At 44.1% G+C, this 19,940-nt stretch overlaps 1 protein-coding gene across 1 annotated transcript in view; it reads right to left on the reverse strand.

The window, feature by feature from the left end:
* The window catches only part of MAP2K5 (mitogen-activated protein kinase kinase 5), a 1,242,853-nt gene that overhangs the window by 684,492 nt on the left and 538,421 nt on the right, over positions 1-19,940 (reverse strand). The window contains exon 12 of the mRNA XM_069222863.1: positions 9,608-9,669. Within this exon, the coding sequence (XP_069078964.1) occupies positions 9,608-9,669 (62 nt within the window). The remainder of the gene's footprint in view (positions 1-9,607; positions 9,670-19,940) is intronic.

Raw genomic sequence — 19,940 nt, forward strand, 5'->3', positions numbered from 1 at the left:
GTTCATCTGATAGAGACTTCTAGTTTCAGATTCCTTACCTTAGAATAGATACCCAAATTCTTGGAGGGCTGCGAACCAAAATCATATTAAAAAGTCCTGCAGGACGGAACAACCAAAGTAGCCGTCTCTGCAGACCAGAATGTCTGGGAAGTAATGTTTAGTAAACGTGTGCAAGGATGCTCACATTGCTGCCTGGCAGATGTCCAGGACAGGAACTCCGCATACTAACGCTGTGGTAGCAGCAGTTGCTCTGGTTGAGTGAGCACACAAACACTCTGGAGGTTGCTTCTTTGCCAAAGCGTAGTACATTTTGATGCAGAGTAGTCCCCTTTGTGAGATGGTAAGCTTCTGCTCTGCCTTCCCTTTCTTCGCATCCACATACCCAACGAAGAGTTGATTGTCCACCTGGAAATCTTTAGTGCGATTAAGATAGATCGCCAATGCTCTTTTTGGATCCAGACGGTGGAGTCTCTCTTCCTCATGAGAAGGATATGGGGGTGAGTAAAAAGCAGGTAAAGTGAGTGACTGGCCCACGTGAAAAGGTGTGACAACCTTGGGAAGGATGGAGGCCCTCATGCAAAGCACTACTTTGTCAGGATGTACAGACACAAATGGAGGCTTCAAAGAAAGAGCCTGGAGCTCACTTACTCTGTGAGCAGAGGTGATAGCCACCAGAAAGACAGTCTTGAGGGTAAGGAGCCGCAAAGGCAATTGTGTAACGGCTTAAACGGAGCACACATCAAGTAAGTGAGGACAAGATTGAAGTCCCACTGAGGCATAATAAATGAAGTGGGAGGATACACATTGGTAAGACCTTTGAGGAAACTCCCCACAACAGGGGACTCGAAAAGAGAAGTTTGATCTGGCAGTCTAAGAAAAGCTGAGATAGCTGATAGGTATCCTTTAAGAGTGCCCAAAGCAGAACCCTGACGGGCTAACGAACGAATGAACCAAAGAAGGACAAAGAGAGGATCAACTGACTTTTCCGTGCACCATGCCACTAATTTATGCCAACAACAGACGTATACTGTTTTGGTGGAAGAACGCCTGGCTGCCAAGATAACATCACAGACTTCGGGTGAAAGGTCAAAAGCCATCAACTGCTGCCGCTCAATCTACACTGTGACAGAAGATCCTCCTGAAGGGGCAGTCTGATCGGAGGATCCATGGCAATGCTCAGTAGCTCTGGATACTATACTCTTTGTGCCCCGTCTGGACCCCAAGAATGACTTGGACCCGGTAGTTCTTGATCTTCTTTAGAACTCTGGGAAGACGTGATATTGGCGGAAAGGCGTATGTGGAGGCCTGAGCTCCACTCGAGATGAAAAGAGCCACCGAGCGAGAACCGCCTTGGAAACTCCTTTGCGCAAAACAGTTCTAACCAAGGTTCCCCCCACTGCTGAAAGAGGCCTTGCATCCCCCCGGATGGAGATGCCGTTCATGATTGACTATGCATCGACGGCTGAGTTAATCTGTTCTGGCGTCAAGAAAGTCCACCAGATGTTGAACCACCAGAGAAATGCTCTGATGTGCCTGCCATGTCAAGAGGTGCAGGGCCTCTTGACAAAGGGTCCAGGACCCCACACCACCCTGTTTGTTGCAGTACCAAATGGCAGTGGTGTTGTCTGTGAACACCTGCACTACTTTCCCCCTGACTGCCCGGAGCTCCAGCAGGTTGATGTGAAGTCTGGACTCCGCCAGAAACCAAAGGCCTCTGATCTCTATCTCTCACATGTGACTGCTTCAGCCCTGAAGTGATGCATCTGTCAATACTGCAAATTCTGGTTGAGTAAAGGAGAGGGATCTGCCTTTGACGCAATATTGATTAGAAAGCCAACACTGCAGATCTTTCGCAGTCCCCTCCGAGATCTGGACCATGTTGGTGAGATTCCCTGATGCTGCACCCACTGGAACTTCAGGTCCCACTGCAGAGCCCGCATATGCCATCTGGCATGTTACTAGTAGGATGCAGGAGGCCCTCCCAGCAGCTTCAGAGTCATTCTCACTGAAACCCAGGATAGAGGCTGAAACATCGCAATCGTAGCCTGAATAACCCAGACTCGCGGAGCAGGAGGATAGGCCCAAAACTGCGCTGTGTTCAGAACAGCTCTGATGAAAGGGAGCGTCAGAGGGGGTCAGGTGTGACTTTGGCATGTTTATAGTGAACCCCAGCGTATGCAGGAGGTTTGCCATAGTCTGAAGCTGGGAGATGACTTGCTGGGGTGTTTCCGTCTTCAACAGCCAGTCATCGATATAGGGGAAGACTGAAATCCCCAACATGCGCAGATGAACTGAAACCACCGCCATCACTTTTGTGAACACCTGAGGGGCACTGGTAAGGCCGAAGGGGTGCACGGTAAACTGAAAGTGCTCGTGACCTACCATGAATTGTAGGTAACACCTTTGGGATGGCATGAGAGGGATCTGAAAATAAGCGTCTTGCAAGTCCAATGCCGCCATCCAGTCTCCTGGGTCCAAGGCAGAAAGGACCTGAGCCAAGATAAGCATTTTGAACTTCTCCTTCCTGAGGAACAGATTGAGGGTCCTGAGGTCGAGGATAGGACGCAAGCCCTCGTCCTTTTTGGGTACCAGAAAGTAGCAGGAATAACAAACCTCAGCCTATTTCTGCACAGGAACCCTCTCTATGGCCCCTTTGGTCAAGACAGCCGCAACTTCCTTTGCGGAGAAGTGCCAAATGATCCTCCATCAGGTGGCCAAAAGATATAGTCATGGTCAGAGGGAAAATCCCAAAGGGGAGGGAGTAGCCACTTCGGATGATCTGCAAAACCCACCTGTCTGTCGTGATGGATTCCCTGTGGGGCAGGTGATGGCATATCCTGCCGCCAACTGGCAGGAGGTAGGGGACGGACTAGGAAGGCTTGGAGGCTGCAGCGGGGGTGGACTGGGCAGACCTCTGGTTTCCTCTCCCAAGAGCCTGTGGGAATACGCATCACTAGCCACACAGGGGCTGAACGGCATGCGTAGCACGGTGGCTGAGGAAGGGATGCAACAGGAAGCACCTCCTGTGTCCACAAAAGGGGCGAAAAGCGGACTGGTGGGAGCGATGGGCAGTGGAAAGTCCAAGGGACCGAGCTGTAGCCCGGGAGTCCTTAAATCTTTCCAGAGCTGAGTCCGCCTTATCTCCGAAGAGATGAGTGCCATCAAGGGCATGTCCATGGGGGTCTGTTGGACATCCCCCCAAAAAAAACAGAAGTTCTGTACCAGGCGTGGCATCATAATGCCACTGTTGACACAACCGACCTGCCTAGAGAGTCAGTCGTGTCCAGCCCACATTGTGTGGTGAACTTGGCCACGTCGATCCCTCCGGCAACTGCCTGGGAGACTATCAAACGGGCCTCCTCCGGGATCTGCGGCAGAACTTACGTGAGGGTGTCCCACAAGGAGTGGGTATAACGGCCAAAGAGGCATGCGGTGTTCACCGACCGCAAGGCCAGACTTGAGGAAGAAAACATCATCTTCCCAAGATGGTCAAGTCTTTTTGATTCCCTATTCGCGAAAGCAGAAGGGAATGTGCCAGATGACAATGCCTGAATGACCAAGCTTTCAGGCATGGTCATTCAGGCAGTTAGTGTAGTTCGGGGTGCGCCGATGGCGGCGAGCAATTGTCCTATTCATAGGAGCCCCTGTGCTGGGTTTGGGCCAGGTACCTATAAGGACATCAGTGAGGTCTTCATTAAATGGAAGGAGAGGCTCTGAAGCAGATGCTCCGAGGTGAAGCGCCTCCGTCAGGATATTAGTCATGACTGCAACAGTAGGCAGTTCAAGGCCAAGAACCTCGGCTGTCCTACTGACCACCAAGGAGTAGGAAGCTCCCTCTGCTGTAGCCATGGTAGAAGGAGACTGCATGTCAGTGTCTGGGGAGGTATCAAGACCACTGGCCTTGCCCAATTCCTGAGCCCAGTCCGTATTTGGATCTTCTTGCTTGTATTCATAAGGGTCCAGTGACCCCTCCAAACCCTCCTCACATTTATACCCATAGCAAATAGGGTCTGATTCCAAACTGGCCCCATCAAAGTCGGAAGCGGAGTCGGCCGACGCCATTCCGGCTCCGGGTCGTTGAGGATCAGGTCCATGACGCTTGTGGGCCCAACCGATGTCGGGAGCGTCGATGACTTCACCGGTGCCGGGGAAGGTCTCAGTGGTGCGACTGGCGCAGATTCGGACGTGGATCCGGAGGGACTCTCGGTGGCCGGAGCTGCCGACGTGGAACCCAAAGGGCCCCCTCCAGCCCCCTAGGCCCCAAAGCACCACAGGGGAATCGGACTGACCAAAAATGAGGCACATGGTCTCATAACATTCCTTCAGTTGGGTAGGGTTCACTCCGGCTCCCGGAAAGTCAGGGAGGCGCAGAGCAGACCCAGTACGAGGCTCCTCGGACGGAGGCCTAGAACATCGATGCTCTTCCCACAGCGCATCAACCGAGCAACGGGGTGAAGTCAAAGAATGCCTGGCCTTCTTCAACTTCTTCTTTTTCTTACCCGAACGTCCCAATGACTTTGAGGACGACGAGTGGTGGTGTCTCTGCGGCCGGTCTTGAGATCTTTCTCTTGAACGACACGGGGAGCGAAGCGAATTCGAGCGCCGGGCCACCATTAGCTTTAAGGACCGCTCCCTCAAAGCCTTCGAGTGCATGGCCTAGCACTCCGACCATGACTTTGGATTGTGGACATGCTCCAGACACCACAAACGGACCCGATGCGGATCAGTCACCGACATCATTCGGTGACAATCCTCGCAAGACTTAAACCCGGTCTTTTGGGACATCCTTAGATGCACCAACAGTCACCAGAAAATTCAACAATCGTGTTGAGGCAAAAAGTGACCAAGGTAGCTATCTCTGGATCAGCTTGTGGCGTGGAAAGAAAAGAGCTGACATCGCCGAGACAGCGCCTATATTCAACCCTGACGTCATCACGGCCACCACCACGCCAACGACGGACCCCACCTAACAGCGCACAAAGAAACTGCTTGAAGAAAAGTCTCCAGATCCAGTCTGATGCCTGGGGGAAATTCTAAGGTAAGGAATCTGCAATTAGAAGTCTCTATCAGACATGCTCCACAAGCACAGTAGGACATTTGAAAACCGTTTTCTGTATTGCTGATTTACAAAATTAGCACTGGCTGTGTGTACCTCACAGAAACTTAAATAAATATAGAGCTTAGGAGAAAGGTTCTCAAGGGGGTTAGGTTGGAAGGGACGTACAGATACAAATAAAATCCATATACTAGGATATGACTGTAGGAACATGCCCCTTTTTGCATACTCACCCCCCTACATTTTGACTGATATCTGATGCTAACTTGAGTATGTGCTGGGATTCTTCTAACCAGACCCCAGCACTTGTGTTCTTTCCTTAAACTGTACCATTGCTTCCATAATTGGCACACCTCTGGCACACGGTTAAGACTCTTGTAAAAGGTGCCAGTGGTACCAGGGGCCCTGTGAACAGGGAGGGCCCCTAAGGGCGGCAGCATATATTATGCCACCCTAGGGGACCCCTTACCAAACACATTCACACTGCCATTGCAGACTGTGTGCTTCGGTGGAGAGAGAAAGTCAACATGGCACCCCTCCCTGGGTGCCATGCATACAGAACACTGCCTGTGACATAGGTAAGCCACCCCTCTAGCAGGCCCTACAGCCCTAATGCAGGGTGTACTACACTACAGGTGAGGGCATAGCTGCATTGCATGAGCAATATGCCCCTACAGTGTCTAAGTCCTCATCAAGGACCCAAACACCGCCAAAACCAACCTCCACGAGGGCTTGAAGGCCGTCGCCGACTGGATGAGAAGCAGCCGGCTGAAACTGAACTGGGACAAAACAGAGGTTCTCATCCTTGGGCCCACCCCCTCCACTTGGGACGACTCGTGGTGGCCAGCCTCGCTGGGCACCCCACCGACACCAACCGACCACGCACAAAACCTCGGCTTCATCCTCGACTCATCCCTCTCCATGTCAAAACAAGTCAACGGCATCTCCTCTTCCTGTTACAACACTCCCTGCATGCTTCGCAGAATCTAAAAATTGATCCCAACCGAAACAAGAAAAACAGTAACTCAGGCTCGACTACGGCAACGTACTCTACGCAGGCATCCCGTCCAAATACCTGTGACGCCTCCAACGCATCCAAAACGCCTCCGCCCGACTCATCCTCAACATCCCTCGCCACAGCCACATCACCCCCACCTAAGAGATCTACACTGGCTCCCTGGCGACAAGAGGATCACCTTCAAGCTCCTCACCCACGCACACAAAGCACTCCACATCACCGGACCAACCTACCTGAACAGCAGACTCAGCTTCTACACCCCCACCCGGCAACTCCGCTCCGCCAACCTCGCCCTCGCCTCCATCCCCCACATCTGGCGCAGATCCTCCGGCGGCAGATCTTTTTCTTACCTCGCAGCCAAGACCTGGAACACCCTCCCGTCTGACCTAAGACAGATCCAGGACCTGCTCACCTTCAGAAGACACCTCAAGCCCTGGCTCTTTGAGCAGGAGCAGGACCCCCTCCCAACCCCCATTCCCCCCCCACCCCCCAGTGCCTTGAAACCCTCACGCGTATGTAGAGCGCTTTATAAATAGATTGAGTGATTGATTGATTAGACATTGTAAGCGCAGTGTAGCCATATTGAGTACATGGGCTGGGAGGTTGTCACTACGAACTCCACAGCTCCATGATGGCTTCACTGAATGCTGGGATGTTTAGTATCAATCTTCTCAGCTCAAAAAACCCACACTGATGCCAGTGTTGGATTTATTGAAAAATGCACACAGAGGGCATCTTAGAGATGGCCCCTGAAATTCACCTAACTCTCTAGTGTGTGGCTGACAAGGCTATGCCAGCCTGCCACCACCAGACATGTTTCTGACCCCATGGGGTGAAAGCCTTTGTGCTCTTGGGAGTCAGGGACAAAGCCTGCTCTGGGTGGAGGTGCTTCATACCTCTCCCCTGCAGAAACAGCAACACTTGGCAGTGAGCCTCAAGGCTCCTGTCTTAGGTTACACTGCCAGCCAGTGGAGATGCCCGCCCACTGGACCAATCCCCACTTTTGGTGGCAGGTCTGGAGGGAAAATTAGTAAACACGAGAAGGAGTGTCCACCCAGTTGGGACCAATCCTAGGGTGCCCAGAGCTGAGGTGAACCCCTCTCTGCAGAATCCTCCATCTTAGTTTGGAGGGGAATAGCCAATAGGGTTAGGAATGTTCCCCCACCCTAAAGGGAGTGGGCACAGGAAGTGTGTAGCCACCCTCGTGGTCAGTAGCCATTAGCTACTGCTCTCTGACCCCTGTAACACCCCTAAATCTAGTATTTAGGGGCACCCCTGAACCTTTCTCTTCAGATTCCTGGTGACCTTAAAGAAGAAGGACTATAGAGCCGCACCAGCAGTAGAGACTCCAGACAAAAAATGATTTGGCCCCAGCCCTACCGGCCTGTCTGCAGCTTCAAGACTCCTGCTACATAAAGACTACTCATCATGCATGACTACCGACCGTTACAAATCTGCAGAATACTGCCAGCCTACCCTATGGACCAAGAACTCCTGAGGACACCACCCTGTCCACAAAGAAACTTCCAACAAGGACTCCAGAGCCCCCTGGATATGCAAGTTCTGCCCACTCTGCACCCGACGCCAACGGTCCGAGTCCAGGTGGCCCACTGGGCCAGAGAAGATCCCCAGGCGATTCCAGCCTTGAGTCCACCCTGGGTTGAGCCCTCTTGACCAACACAATGCCGTCTGCACCCCAAATCCAGAGGACCCCCTGATCGCGACCAGCTCTGGTGAAGATTCTAGATGCCTAAAGGTATCCCTGCACCCGCAGCCCCATTGCCTTGGGGAACACAACCAATGGTCCACCAACATCCAGTGGGATCACTACTTACCTGTCCAACCATTGGTCTTCTTCAGCTGACTCCCTGGACCAAGCCTGCAGCCTCTTTGTGAACCCTGAGTTCCTCACTGAAAAGCATTGGGCGCCCAACACTGTGTTTGCAACCAGCCACCCGCATACTGCTGAGGATGTATGTTTGGTGCTGGCCTGTGGCCCTCCCGGTGCTGATCTAAACGCCCGGGCCTGTGCCCTGAAACCACACATACTTACCTGCAATCTGTTTCCTTCCAAGCAGTCCCAGTCTCCATTGGTTTCTATTGGGCGCCCAACACCGTCTTCGACCGCTGCACCAAGCCGGCCCTGTGTTGCTGGTGGTGCACCCTTCATGTCTTCTTGAACTTTGCCCTGTGGACACCTTAACCCCCGAAGAATGGGACTGTAAGTTGAGTACTTACCTGTGAACTGTGTTAGTATTTTTCCTCACCTAGGACTGCATTGCCTTCAATGATTTTTGCACTGTCTACTTTTGCTATTGAAAAGTGTTGCTTACCTGAAACCTGTGTTACCTGTGAATTACAAACAAAGTGCATTTGATACCTGAAAGTGATACATTCTTGAAACTGTACTTACCTGCAACAAAGATCCTTTTGGTTCTAGAAATACAGAAATAAAGTATATTTTTGGTACATAAACATTGGACTGGAGTTTGTCATTTAGGGTATGCCTCATTTCTTGACCGCGTGTACACAACAAATGCTTAGCACTACCCTCTGATGAGCCTAACTGGGCGATCACACTACCACAAAAGAGCATTATATTATCTACTTTGGCCTCTGTAAAGCCTCTGGGGAACCACTGAACTCTGTGCACACTATACCTTACTTTTGTGTAGTATATACAGAGCCAGCTTCGTACAGTGAAGAATGAACGTTGATCAATAGCGAAGTCATTACAAATGAAATCTTTTTCTTGCAAATTACCAGTTCAGCTTTTTACCATTGCGGTCGCTGTACCACAAGGACTGTCAAGGAGACAACTAGAGCGCCCGCCATAAGAACATCACACTGGCCTTGGGACATCACGTTGCCCTGTGTCTTGTCCACGACAAGGTGATCTTCCTCTTCTGGTTATGGGGAGACGACATGATTGTTAGAAGTACTGAGAGTTAGTATCAGTGGCATATATTTAACCAATAAAGCCAATTGAAAATGGCTTCATAAAGTCAAAAAGGGTTGCATATGCATGGGTTGCATATTAAATAAAAGACAATATTATAACATTGTATCCATGTCAATGTGGTCACGAGACCCACACACTAGCATATTCGACTTTTAGTACACATAAGTTAAGACATTCAACTTACACAAGTATACATCTTTACATTACAGAAAGTGAGCAATAAAACAGGAGAGACGAAGTGGAAAACAATGTTAAAGAATGAGGAGAGGAGCAGCAGCAAGACAGAGACAAGAAGAGGAAAACCAAAATCAGCACAACAGCTGAGCACTGTTTCTTCATCAAGTTTAAACTCCCTAATCAGCCTTATGAAGAGGAGTGATGCACCTACAAGAGCAGTGTTCACTGCAGGTAGCGGGTGGGCAGAGTGAGACATCACTGGCAGTGAATATTTCCACTGCAAGCTCTCACAGAAGGTCATCCACAGTGCCTCGCAGAGCAAGCAATCTGATGGCCTTTGGGATATCTTCACACTTTAAAAACTGAATAAATAAGCAAATAAAATATCACTTACTGCAACTGCTATTCTTCCCAACACATGTTCAGGGATTTTTCTGTAAACATCCAGAGAGCCGCCTGCCAGACAAAAACACAGTCTTATGAGAAAGACATGGATAACCTTAGTCAGTTACCTTACGTTTATTTTGCATTAGAGTGAAAGAACAACACCAAAAACAAACACTGCTCAGGACTAACAGTTGATGCACTGGGAAATTTGTTTTGTTTCCACAAAATAACAGTCTTTGAACCAGCTTACTTTACATCTTCCTAAGATTTAGCATACATCTAAAATGTAATTTTTATTTTTAGATCTGACCAACTTTATGCAATCGAAAAAAGTGATATATTAAATATTTGTACAAAAACGAGGTTTGGGTCAGCCCTCTTCATCCACTAATCTGTTTAACTGCCATACACATTCTGCCCCTTCCTTCCACCACAGCAAAGGAAAATGGGACAATCCACTTCAGCCATTGGTTGTTTTCTATTGTAAGTGACAACATTTTTTTCATGATCACATGCGCACATCTGCCTAAAAAGAAGTGCAGTTCAATGTCAGTGAGGAAAATTGACCATTTCATTTTGGCAATGTTTTCCCCTTTCCATTCTTTATCTTTTGTTTTTTATTGATAGTCATTCTTGTGTGATTAATGTAGGACTTCAAGTTACAATACTTCCAAGCATTTAGTAACTTTTGTCTGCACCAATAAGAATCATACTCTCCTAAAAGGGTTTCTATAACTATTTAAAGTATGCCTGTGTAGTATAATACAACTTTACCATTCTATATCCGTTGTATTAAAATTTAATGAACACTGACATAATATCGGAACCAACAATATTGTGCAACAAAAATGTGACAAACATATTAACAAAAATATTATTTACTTATAATGTTAAGTACAAAAATATCAAAAAAGTATTGTGTCACACTAGTTTAATTAAAAACATACACAAATAGTGTCCTTTAATATATAAAGTAGTAAATCATAAACTACTATTAATATGTTAGTTAACTGCATCTCACTAATATGTAATTCTTTATAAAATATATACTTATATAAACACACATAGAGATATAAGTGCATATGTTTACATAGTTATATAAATAAATGTAACGCAATTTTTTAAATATAAAAAGCATATATATATATATATATATATACATATATATATATACACTTTACATAAAACAAAAATATTAACAATTAAATTCCAAAACATTATATAAATAAATTACTAAACAAATAAAATAAAAAAGACATTTACAAAAAATATTATAAAAACAATTAGAAACAAAGAGAAATATAAACTAACACTATAAAATTAATATTATGAACAAATATTAATAATAAATATATTAAACAAAATATTAGCAAATGTATTCAAGTCTGGGAATAATACATACACTATTCCCCTCCAGTTTATACAACAGTAGTGAAAGGGCTGGTCCTTGGAGGAGATACATTTACTAATACCACTCAAGTATGTGCAACAGTAGGAAAAGTGTTGCACTTTGGAAAGGTAGGATTTACTATTCCCCCTCCAGTCTAACCAACAGTAGGGAAAGTGTTGGACTGCAGAGGGATTAATATCACTCCGGAGGGGTAACATTTACTATTCCCAATCCAGTCTGTACAACAGTATTGAAAGTGTTGGACTTTAGAGGGATACAATATACTATTCCCACTCCAATCTAAACAACAGTAGATAAACTACTTTGCTTCAAACACATTACATATTTGCATAACCATATTAATGTAAAAAGAAAAAGAAAAAAACTGAATATTAACATTACTTAACATTATATATATATATATATATTTTTTTTTGTGTCCAGTGATTTACCGCACTCCAAAGTTCCTTTAGGCAGATTTATTGATAAAAATAGCAACCACCAACGCGTTTCAACTCCACTTGAGTCTTTCTCACGGTAAATGAGTTTTTCATACCACCCTTAAATAGTGTGATGTCATTGTTACCGCCCCATTGCATTCTGGTTATGGTAGTTTGACATTATACAAAAGCATATATGAAAGTGAAATTTAAAAAATAAAATGAAAAATATCACTCAAATTAGAATTCTAAAGTTGAAAAAATGTGCAATAAAACATCAAATTACATTACAATAATTACTTCTATACAAATGAGACCTATAACCAATGTTATTTTCTGCATTTTAAATATGTTGCCTTCATTTTTGCAATTGCTAAATTTTCATCATGAGAATGTTATACATATACCTAGTTGCATATTTTTATATATATGTATTTCTTTTTACATTCTTTTCATTTTTAGAGGATAGGATTATCACAGATCTTGTCTTACTCTATTATCAAACCATATATTGCTTATGATGTTATCTCATATAAATAGAAAAATATAAATAATTTCAGATCTTTCATTGCTGCTTATCACATATTACAACAAGTATTAATCATTAAATGTCGGCTAAGTGCCTTTACAGAATACATTTCAACATCACCTCAACAAGGAAACTGATTATTTAAACATAATAACTATCAATCCTTCATATCAGATTCAATCATATCTGTTCTTACATTAAATTAAGTGTTATATTATCCATATCCTCCCCATTCAAACAATAATTTTTCCATAATGATTATTTTCCAATTGATAGAAAACTTAGCAATTGCTCACAAATGATCCAATAATTTTTGATAATCATTTAGTTCAATATTGTACTAATCCCCTCAACTATTCATTGTTGGTATAGTTGGTTCATTATAAATGTACAAAAAGTTCTTAATCCACGTTTAACCTAAATGGGATTTTTGTACGGAGTCGAATGATATACTTGCTTTCAAGTTGTCTCAACAGTAATGTTATATTCCCTCCACGTTCATTATTATTTACTTGTGCTAAACCATGTATATATATTAACATTACTTAACATTTTATATATTTATATATATAATTAGAACACCCAATTAACAAAATTAATAAACAATGTAATAATTTTAAATTGATAAATAATGGTTATTACTTAATTAGCCACCCTATACCACCACAAGATAAATAAATAATAGTAAGTATAGTATAAATAACCATAACACCATTTACATGATTGGTAATCAAATAACTAATTAAATTAAGTAATAATGACTTCATTTCCCACCCAACAACCCTACAAACCCAGCAGCCCACACATAAAATATAACTAATATACAATGATTCCAAAATTAGCATAATTATTAATCAGCTAAATATGTTTTATACAATAATTTATTAAATATTACTAAACTTCCCACCCGATACTCCAACAAACCTAGCAACCGCAACTAAACTATAACTAAAAGAATTCAGTATTACATAAATAATAATCACTCCAATAAATAAATAATAATTTATTAACAATGACTTAATGAACTTCCCAACCAATAGCCCTACAAACCCAGCAACCCACGCCTAAAAGTTAACTAAAATAAATGATTACATAATTTACATAATTAATAATAAATAAAAAATTGTTATCTAATTAACTTTCTATCCAATATGCTACAAACATAGCAAACTGCACCTAAAGCATAAATTAGTCCGTATTGCATAATTTACATGATTAGTATCGATTACATGCTTCATTGAAAATACTAACCTTAAAATTATTACAAACCGATATTCTTTCCAACTATATTATGGAAAATGATATTAACAACAACAATATTCTCAATAACAATCTTACTTACCTGGAAAAAACAATATTATTGACAACAACATTTCTGCATTACAATATTTTTGTATCATTGTATTTTTTTCAGATATTTCTGTGTTCCAATGTTATTTTTTCAGTTTCAAATTATTATTACCAGCTTATGACTGATTCTCTTAGACTGTAGCATCTTTTGCTTCTTTTTTTGTAGCATGATCGTGCAATGAAAAATAAAAATATGTATGGTATTGGCTTGTCAAGGTCAGGCCTATTAGCTCTGCTAGCTAATGCTTGGTTTTGATTGTGATAAACTGCACTGTAAGATTTTTATACATTTTAAGAGTCACGCAGTTTTGCTAAACTGCTTTTCTTTAATAGATGAATAAACTAAATCAGTAAGTGAGAATAACATTGCAATGGGATATTAGTAAGTCAAATATGCATATGTCCCTTACAGTAGGCAACCAATAAAAACCAGAGGAGAGTTTTTTGGTTCTGAACAGCAGATTGTCCGTAGTTTTTTGACAGAAAGACTCATAAAACCCCGATCTCTTTTGTGTGGTGTTAAAAGTTTATGAAGTGCTTAAAATACAGTAAAAATACAACTTTACTGGTGACTCTGGTGTGCCTTAACACAATTCAAAGTAAACAGTCTGAGTTAGAAATCTCATTTACAGGGACAAAATAATATTGATTTAATTATCTGTCTATTCCTGCAGTATCCTTCTATTGTTCTATTTAACGTTCCTTAACTTTTTAGGTACAGTTGTCGTGTTGCAAAATGAAAATTAGATAAATAAAATATATAAGGACCTCATTAAAAGTTTGACAGGCGGGAAAGCCTGTCCGACAAACTCCAGGAAGGGTGGCTGCCGCCTTCTTGGCAACCACCCCACTGGACCTATTAGGAGTTTCCCATTGGGCCGGTGAGTGGAAACCTTTGTTTCCCCCTGCCAGCCTAGGGGGAAACAGAGTACAGCATTGTCTCCGGCTTGCAATTGAGCCAGCTGCAATGCAGTAGTCCACAGGGTACACCAGCACCCTCGCAATGCTTACTGTCTGAAAGTCAGAAAGTGAACATTGTGACTGTGCTGTGCAGGGGACCCCTGCACTGCTCTTGCCAAGTGCATGGGCAGTGCAGGGGCCCCTCAGTGGCCCCATGCACCTGTTCTCCGCCAGCCTTTTCATGGCAGTTTTAGGCTGGCGGAGAACGAGGTCGTAATCCTCAAGACAGTGCTGTAAACAGCGCTGTCCTGGCGGATTACTATCTCCGCCAGGCCGTCTGGATCATGGATCCCTGCGGTGCAGGCAGAACCCTGGTGGTCTGACTGCCAGGGTCTTTATGTGGCAATAGAACTGCCACAGCAGCGGAGGTCCTGACCGCCACCTTGTAATGAGGCCCATAATCTTTTCCATAATTCACATTCACAACACACACACCAAATCGGGTACAGACAGCTTTTTCAGCTGCACAACAGTTAACTCACAAATAGGCCTTTCAACATAGAGAACATTCTCAAAGAGGTCAAACTAATATCTACCTATCCAAAATACTGTGACTTTATTTTTATTGTGGGAAAAATTGTACCAAGCAATAGCCCTTCTGGCGTCACCTTCTGTGACTAGCTTCATTCTGCTGGCGAGTTTCTTGATCATTGGTCAAGTGCAGCTCCCATTTATTGTCCAGAAGCCCTTTCTGCAATTATGCATTAGGACTTTTCTGTAAGTTAAGCAACACAGTGTCCCTCCATGGTTTTGAGGATGACAACTCCAAGTATGAAATACAGAAGTGGAAAAGCTGCTCTAGCCTCCATTCCTTATTATCCACCTTAATGTCTTTGTGATATTTAGTACTTTGTAATTTCAGGGCTAGACCAAACCGACATGAACAAAGTCTCCCAGAACCTTACACTTCTTTCAACACATTAGACAGATGGTCCAAATTCTCCCATTCAATAATGGGGTAAGATGTTGCTTTTGGGTTACATAAGAACATAACTCCTTTCAATTTGAGTCTGTAAAATAACTATTTAATAATGTTCTTGCATTTCAACTTAAGGTGTTTAGTGGCAATCCCCCCCATTTTTGAACGAAGGCATAGACCAAGTACAGGACCTTTTATAGCAAGGAAGTCTCTACTTGCTCAAGTTATATCAGTACCTTGCTTTTATGCAGCGCACAAGATGTTGATGCCACCATTATTCATTTTTATCCAAATAGGATTGTGATGACTGCAACTGCCTAAACAAGACAAAATGAAATCCCCTGCCTACAGACTTGATCCCCTTGCATCTGGCTGGCCATTAAATCATTCACTGTTCTAATTCAATGTGCCTATTGTATCATACTGTTGTGGTCTGATTGATCTAGGTACACTATCTTCTGTAGCAGGCTTCAGATTTAACCCCTTCGAATCCTGGCCTTTCCCCCTCAGGTACCAAGCCTTTTTTTTGGCTATTTGGGGTAGTTCGCGCTTAGTCCCTCATAACGTTTTGTCCATATAAGCTACCTGTGCCAAATTTGCATCCTTTTCTTCCAACATCCTAAGATTTCTAGAGGTACCCAGAGTTTGTGGGTTCCCCGTCAGGAGACCAAGAAATTAGCCAAAATACAGCTCAAATTTCGATTTCTTTTTTAAAAAATGGGAAAAAAGGGCTGCAGAAGAAAGCATGTGTTTTTTTTCCCCTGAACATAGCATTAGCAAAGTGTTTGCAGTGATAAAATCACCATCTTCCCAGCTTTCAGGAACAGGCAATCAGAAAACCACATTTTTCAACACAATGTTGGCATTTTACTGGGACATTTCCCATTTTTACTATTTTTTGTGCTTTCAGCCTCCTTCCAGTTAGTGACAGAAATGGGTGTGAAATTCAAGGTTTTCCTACAGAAAGTAACAGCTACAATAAAAAAAATATTGAAATTGAGGTGAAATAAAAGAGCCATTTCAGTCCACGTTTTCTTCTATAACTTTTTCCAGCTATGGCAGATTCTTGAAGGTAATATACCGTTACGTTTGCTGAACTCTTCTGGTTGTGGGGATATATAGGACTTGTAGGTTCATCAAGAACTCTAGGTAACCAGAGCCAATAAATGAGCTGCACCTTGCATTGGGGTTTCATTGTATACCAGGTGTACAGCAATTTATTTTGGTGAAATATAAAGAGTGAAAAATAAGTATCAAGGAAAGCTTTGTATTTCCAAAATGGGCATAAGATAAGGTGTTGAGAAGCAGTGGTTATTTGCACGTCTCTGAATTCCGGGGTGCCCATACTAGCATGTGAATTATAGAGCATTTCTCAAATAACGGTCATTTTTACACACTGTCTTACATTTGGAAGGAAAAAAACGTAGAGAAAGACAAGGGACAATAACACGTGTTCTTCTATTCTGTGTTCCCATTAATCTTTCGATAAAAATGGTACCTCACCTGTGTGGGTATGCCTAGTGACCGCGACAGGAAACGCAACATGGACACATCACATTTTTACATTGAAATCTGACGTGTTTTTGGGAAAGTGCCTAGCTGTGGATTTTGGCCTATAGCTCAGCCGGCACCTAGGGAAACCTACCAAACCTGTGCATTTTTAAAACTAGACACCTAGGAAAATCCAAGATGGGTGACTTGTGGGGCTCTCACCAGGTTCTGTTACCCAGAATCCTTTGCAAACCTCAAAATTTGGCAAACAAAAACACTTTTTCCTCACATTTCAGTGCTGTAAAGTTCTGGAATCTGAGAGGAGCCACAAACTTCCTTCCACCTATCGTTCCCCCAAGTCTACCGATAAAAATGGTACCTCACTCGTGTGGGTAGGCCTAGTGCCTGCGACAGGAAACGCCCCAAAACACAACATGGACAAACACATTTTCCCAAAGAAAACTGACCTGTTTTATTTTTTGAAAAGTGCCTAGCTCTGGATGTTGGTCTCTAGCTCAGCCGGCACCTAGGGAAACCTAGCAAACCTACACATTTTTGAAAACTAGACACCTATGGGAATTCAGAATGGGGTGACTTGTGGGGCACTCGCCAGGTTCTGTTACCCAGAATCCTTTGCAAACCTCAAAATTTGGCACACAAAAACACATTTTCCTCACATTTCAGTGATAGAAAGTTCTGGAATCTGAGAGGGGCCACAAATTTCCTTCCACCCAGCATTCCCTCAAGTCTCCCAATAAAAATGGTACCCCACTTGTGTTGGTACACCTAGTGCCCGCAACAAGAAAGCCCCCAAACGCAATATGGACACATAAAATTTTTACAATGAAAAATTATGTTTTTTTTTTTAGAAAGTGCCTAGCTGTGGGTTTTGGTCGCTAGCTCAGCCAGCACCTAGGAAAACATACAAAACCTGTGCATTTTTCAAAACTAGATACATAGGGGAACCCATGATTGGGGTAACTTGTGGCGCTCTCACCAGGTTCTGTTACCCAGAATCCTTTGCAAACCTCAAAATTTAGAGAAAAAAAGAACTCCTCACATTTTGGTGATAGAAAGTTCTGGAATCTGACCGGAGCCACAAACGTCCTTCTACCCAGCATTCCACCACATCTCCTGATAAAATGGTACCTCACTTGTGTGGATAGGCCTAGCGCCTGCAACAGGAAATGCCCCAGAACACTATGTGGACACATCAAAATTATCTATTACAGAACTACCTGTTTTTGCGCGGGGGGCATCTGCGCTTTTGGTCCTGGGCTCAGCAGCCATCTACTGAAACCTACCAGACCCAGACATTTCTGAAAAACTAGACACCCAAGGGACTCCAGGGAGGTATGACCTACATGGATCCCCCAGTGTTTTCTTACCCAGAATCCTCAGCAAACCTCAAATTTAGCTAAAACAAAATCAAATTTTTCACACATTTCTGTGTGGGATCACTGCACCAGCAGATTTCCTATCACCCAAAAATCGCATCTGTCTCCCGATAAAAAGTGCTTGTGACAGGGAAGAGCCAAAAAACTTGTTGAAATTGAGGGGGAACCAAAGATTGACCAAAAGGGCAGTTTGTTTTAGGCTGACAACTGAGGCAGAATTTTTATTGTTATAGATGCAGCAATGCTGGGTGGTATGAATTTTGTGGATTCCTGCGGCTCCGGAAGGTTCCATCACAAAAATGTGGGAAATATGTGTGATTTCAAGCAAAGTTGGAGGTTTGCAGGGCATTGTGGGTAAGAAAATGGGGCGGGTGCATGTGAAGCACACCACCCTGGACTCACCCAGACATTTAGTTTTCAGATGTGTCTAGGTCTCATAGATGTTTCTACATAGCAGCGTCCCAAAGTCCAAAAAGTGCAACCCTCACCATTCCAAGTGGGACAATTTTGAGAGTTAGACATGCTCTCAGAGCCCAAATGTAAAACCAAAACCCCAAATAATCAAATGTCCTCTTGCTTGCCATTAGGATAAGTTCTTTTAGTGTACAGGGGGAGAGCTGAAAGACTGTTACACCCTTCAGTTGGGGTGGGTGCATAAACATGCACATAATGGTTGGTAGCCACCACCCCACTATTTCTTTTTTTTATTTCCTGGCATGTAGTAAGCTTTCTACCCTCCTCCGGGGACTAGATCGGGGGTAATTGCCCCATCTGCCCAACGGTGGGCAGTACAACTTTGTCCCCAGGCATTTGGGGTGGGGGAATGGCCATACCCCCACCCTCTTTAAAAAATAAATATATATATATATATTCCTTGGTGTCTGGTGGGCTTTCTGCCCCCGTTGGGGGCAGATGGGCCTTACAAAAATAGGCTGATCTGAAATGGCCAACAGTAATGTGCCCCCATGGGGAGCGACCCTTGCCCAAGGTCCTGCCCCCCCCTCAAACAAAACACACACACCAATCCCTGGTGCCTAAGTGGTTTCTGCCCCCCCCCCGGGGGCAGATGGGCTTAATAGAATAGGCTGATTTGCCCCAAGGGGAGGGGGCATAAATGGCCTAAAGTAAAACTGCCCCCCCCCCCCGGGTGGAGCGACCCTTGCCCCCCATCTTTAAAAAAAAAAAAAAATTAAATAAATAAAAAAATAAGCAACCCCGGTACCTAGTGGTTTCTGGTCGGGCCAAATTAAAATAAGCCGATCTGCTCCTGGGGGGGGGGGGGGGGGGCGGTCTAGCAGAAATGGCGTAACATAAATTTGCCCCCCAGGGGAGCGACCCTTGCCTAAGGGGGTCACTCCTCTTTTGTGAAATTGTCATTCAAAAAAAAATCCTGGTGTCTAGTGGTTTCTACCCCTTCTGGGGGCAGATTGGCCTAATAAAAATTGCCCGATCTGCCACCAAGGGGGGCAGAAATGTCCTAAAATAAATTTGCCCTCCCCCCCTTTCCCCCCCAGGGAACGACCCTTGCCTAGGGAAATTTTGTTATTTTTTTAAAGTAAACAATCCCTGGTGTCTAGAGGTTTCTGCCCCCTTGGGGCCAGATGGGCCTAATTAGTATAGGTCCATGGCCTTATAAACAAACGCCCCCCTTGGGGAGTGACCCTTGCCCAAGGGGCCGCTCCCCTCATGTCCATTTCATTAAAAAAACTAAACTCCTTGGTGTCTAGTGGGCATTTCCGCAGCCCAATCACTATGTGCTATGCGATCGGGCTGCAGAAATGCTCAGACAGACATGAAAGGAAAGGAAAAGCCTTTTCATAGCGATCGGCTGCAGAAATGCTGAGAAACATTAAAGGAAAGGAAA

This window comes from Pleurodeles waltl, chromosome 3_1, assembly GCF_031143425.1.
Source record: "Pleurodeles waltl isolate 20211129_DDA chromosome 3_1, aPleWal1.hap1.20221129, whole genome shotgun sequence".
Taxonomy (NCBI): domain Eukaryota; kingdom Metazoa; phylum Chordata; class Amphibia; order Caudata; family Salamandridae; genus Pleurodeles; species Pleurodeles waltl.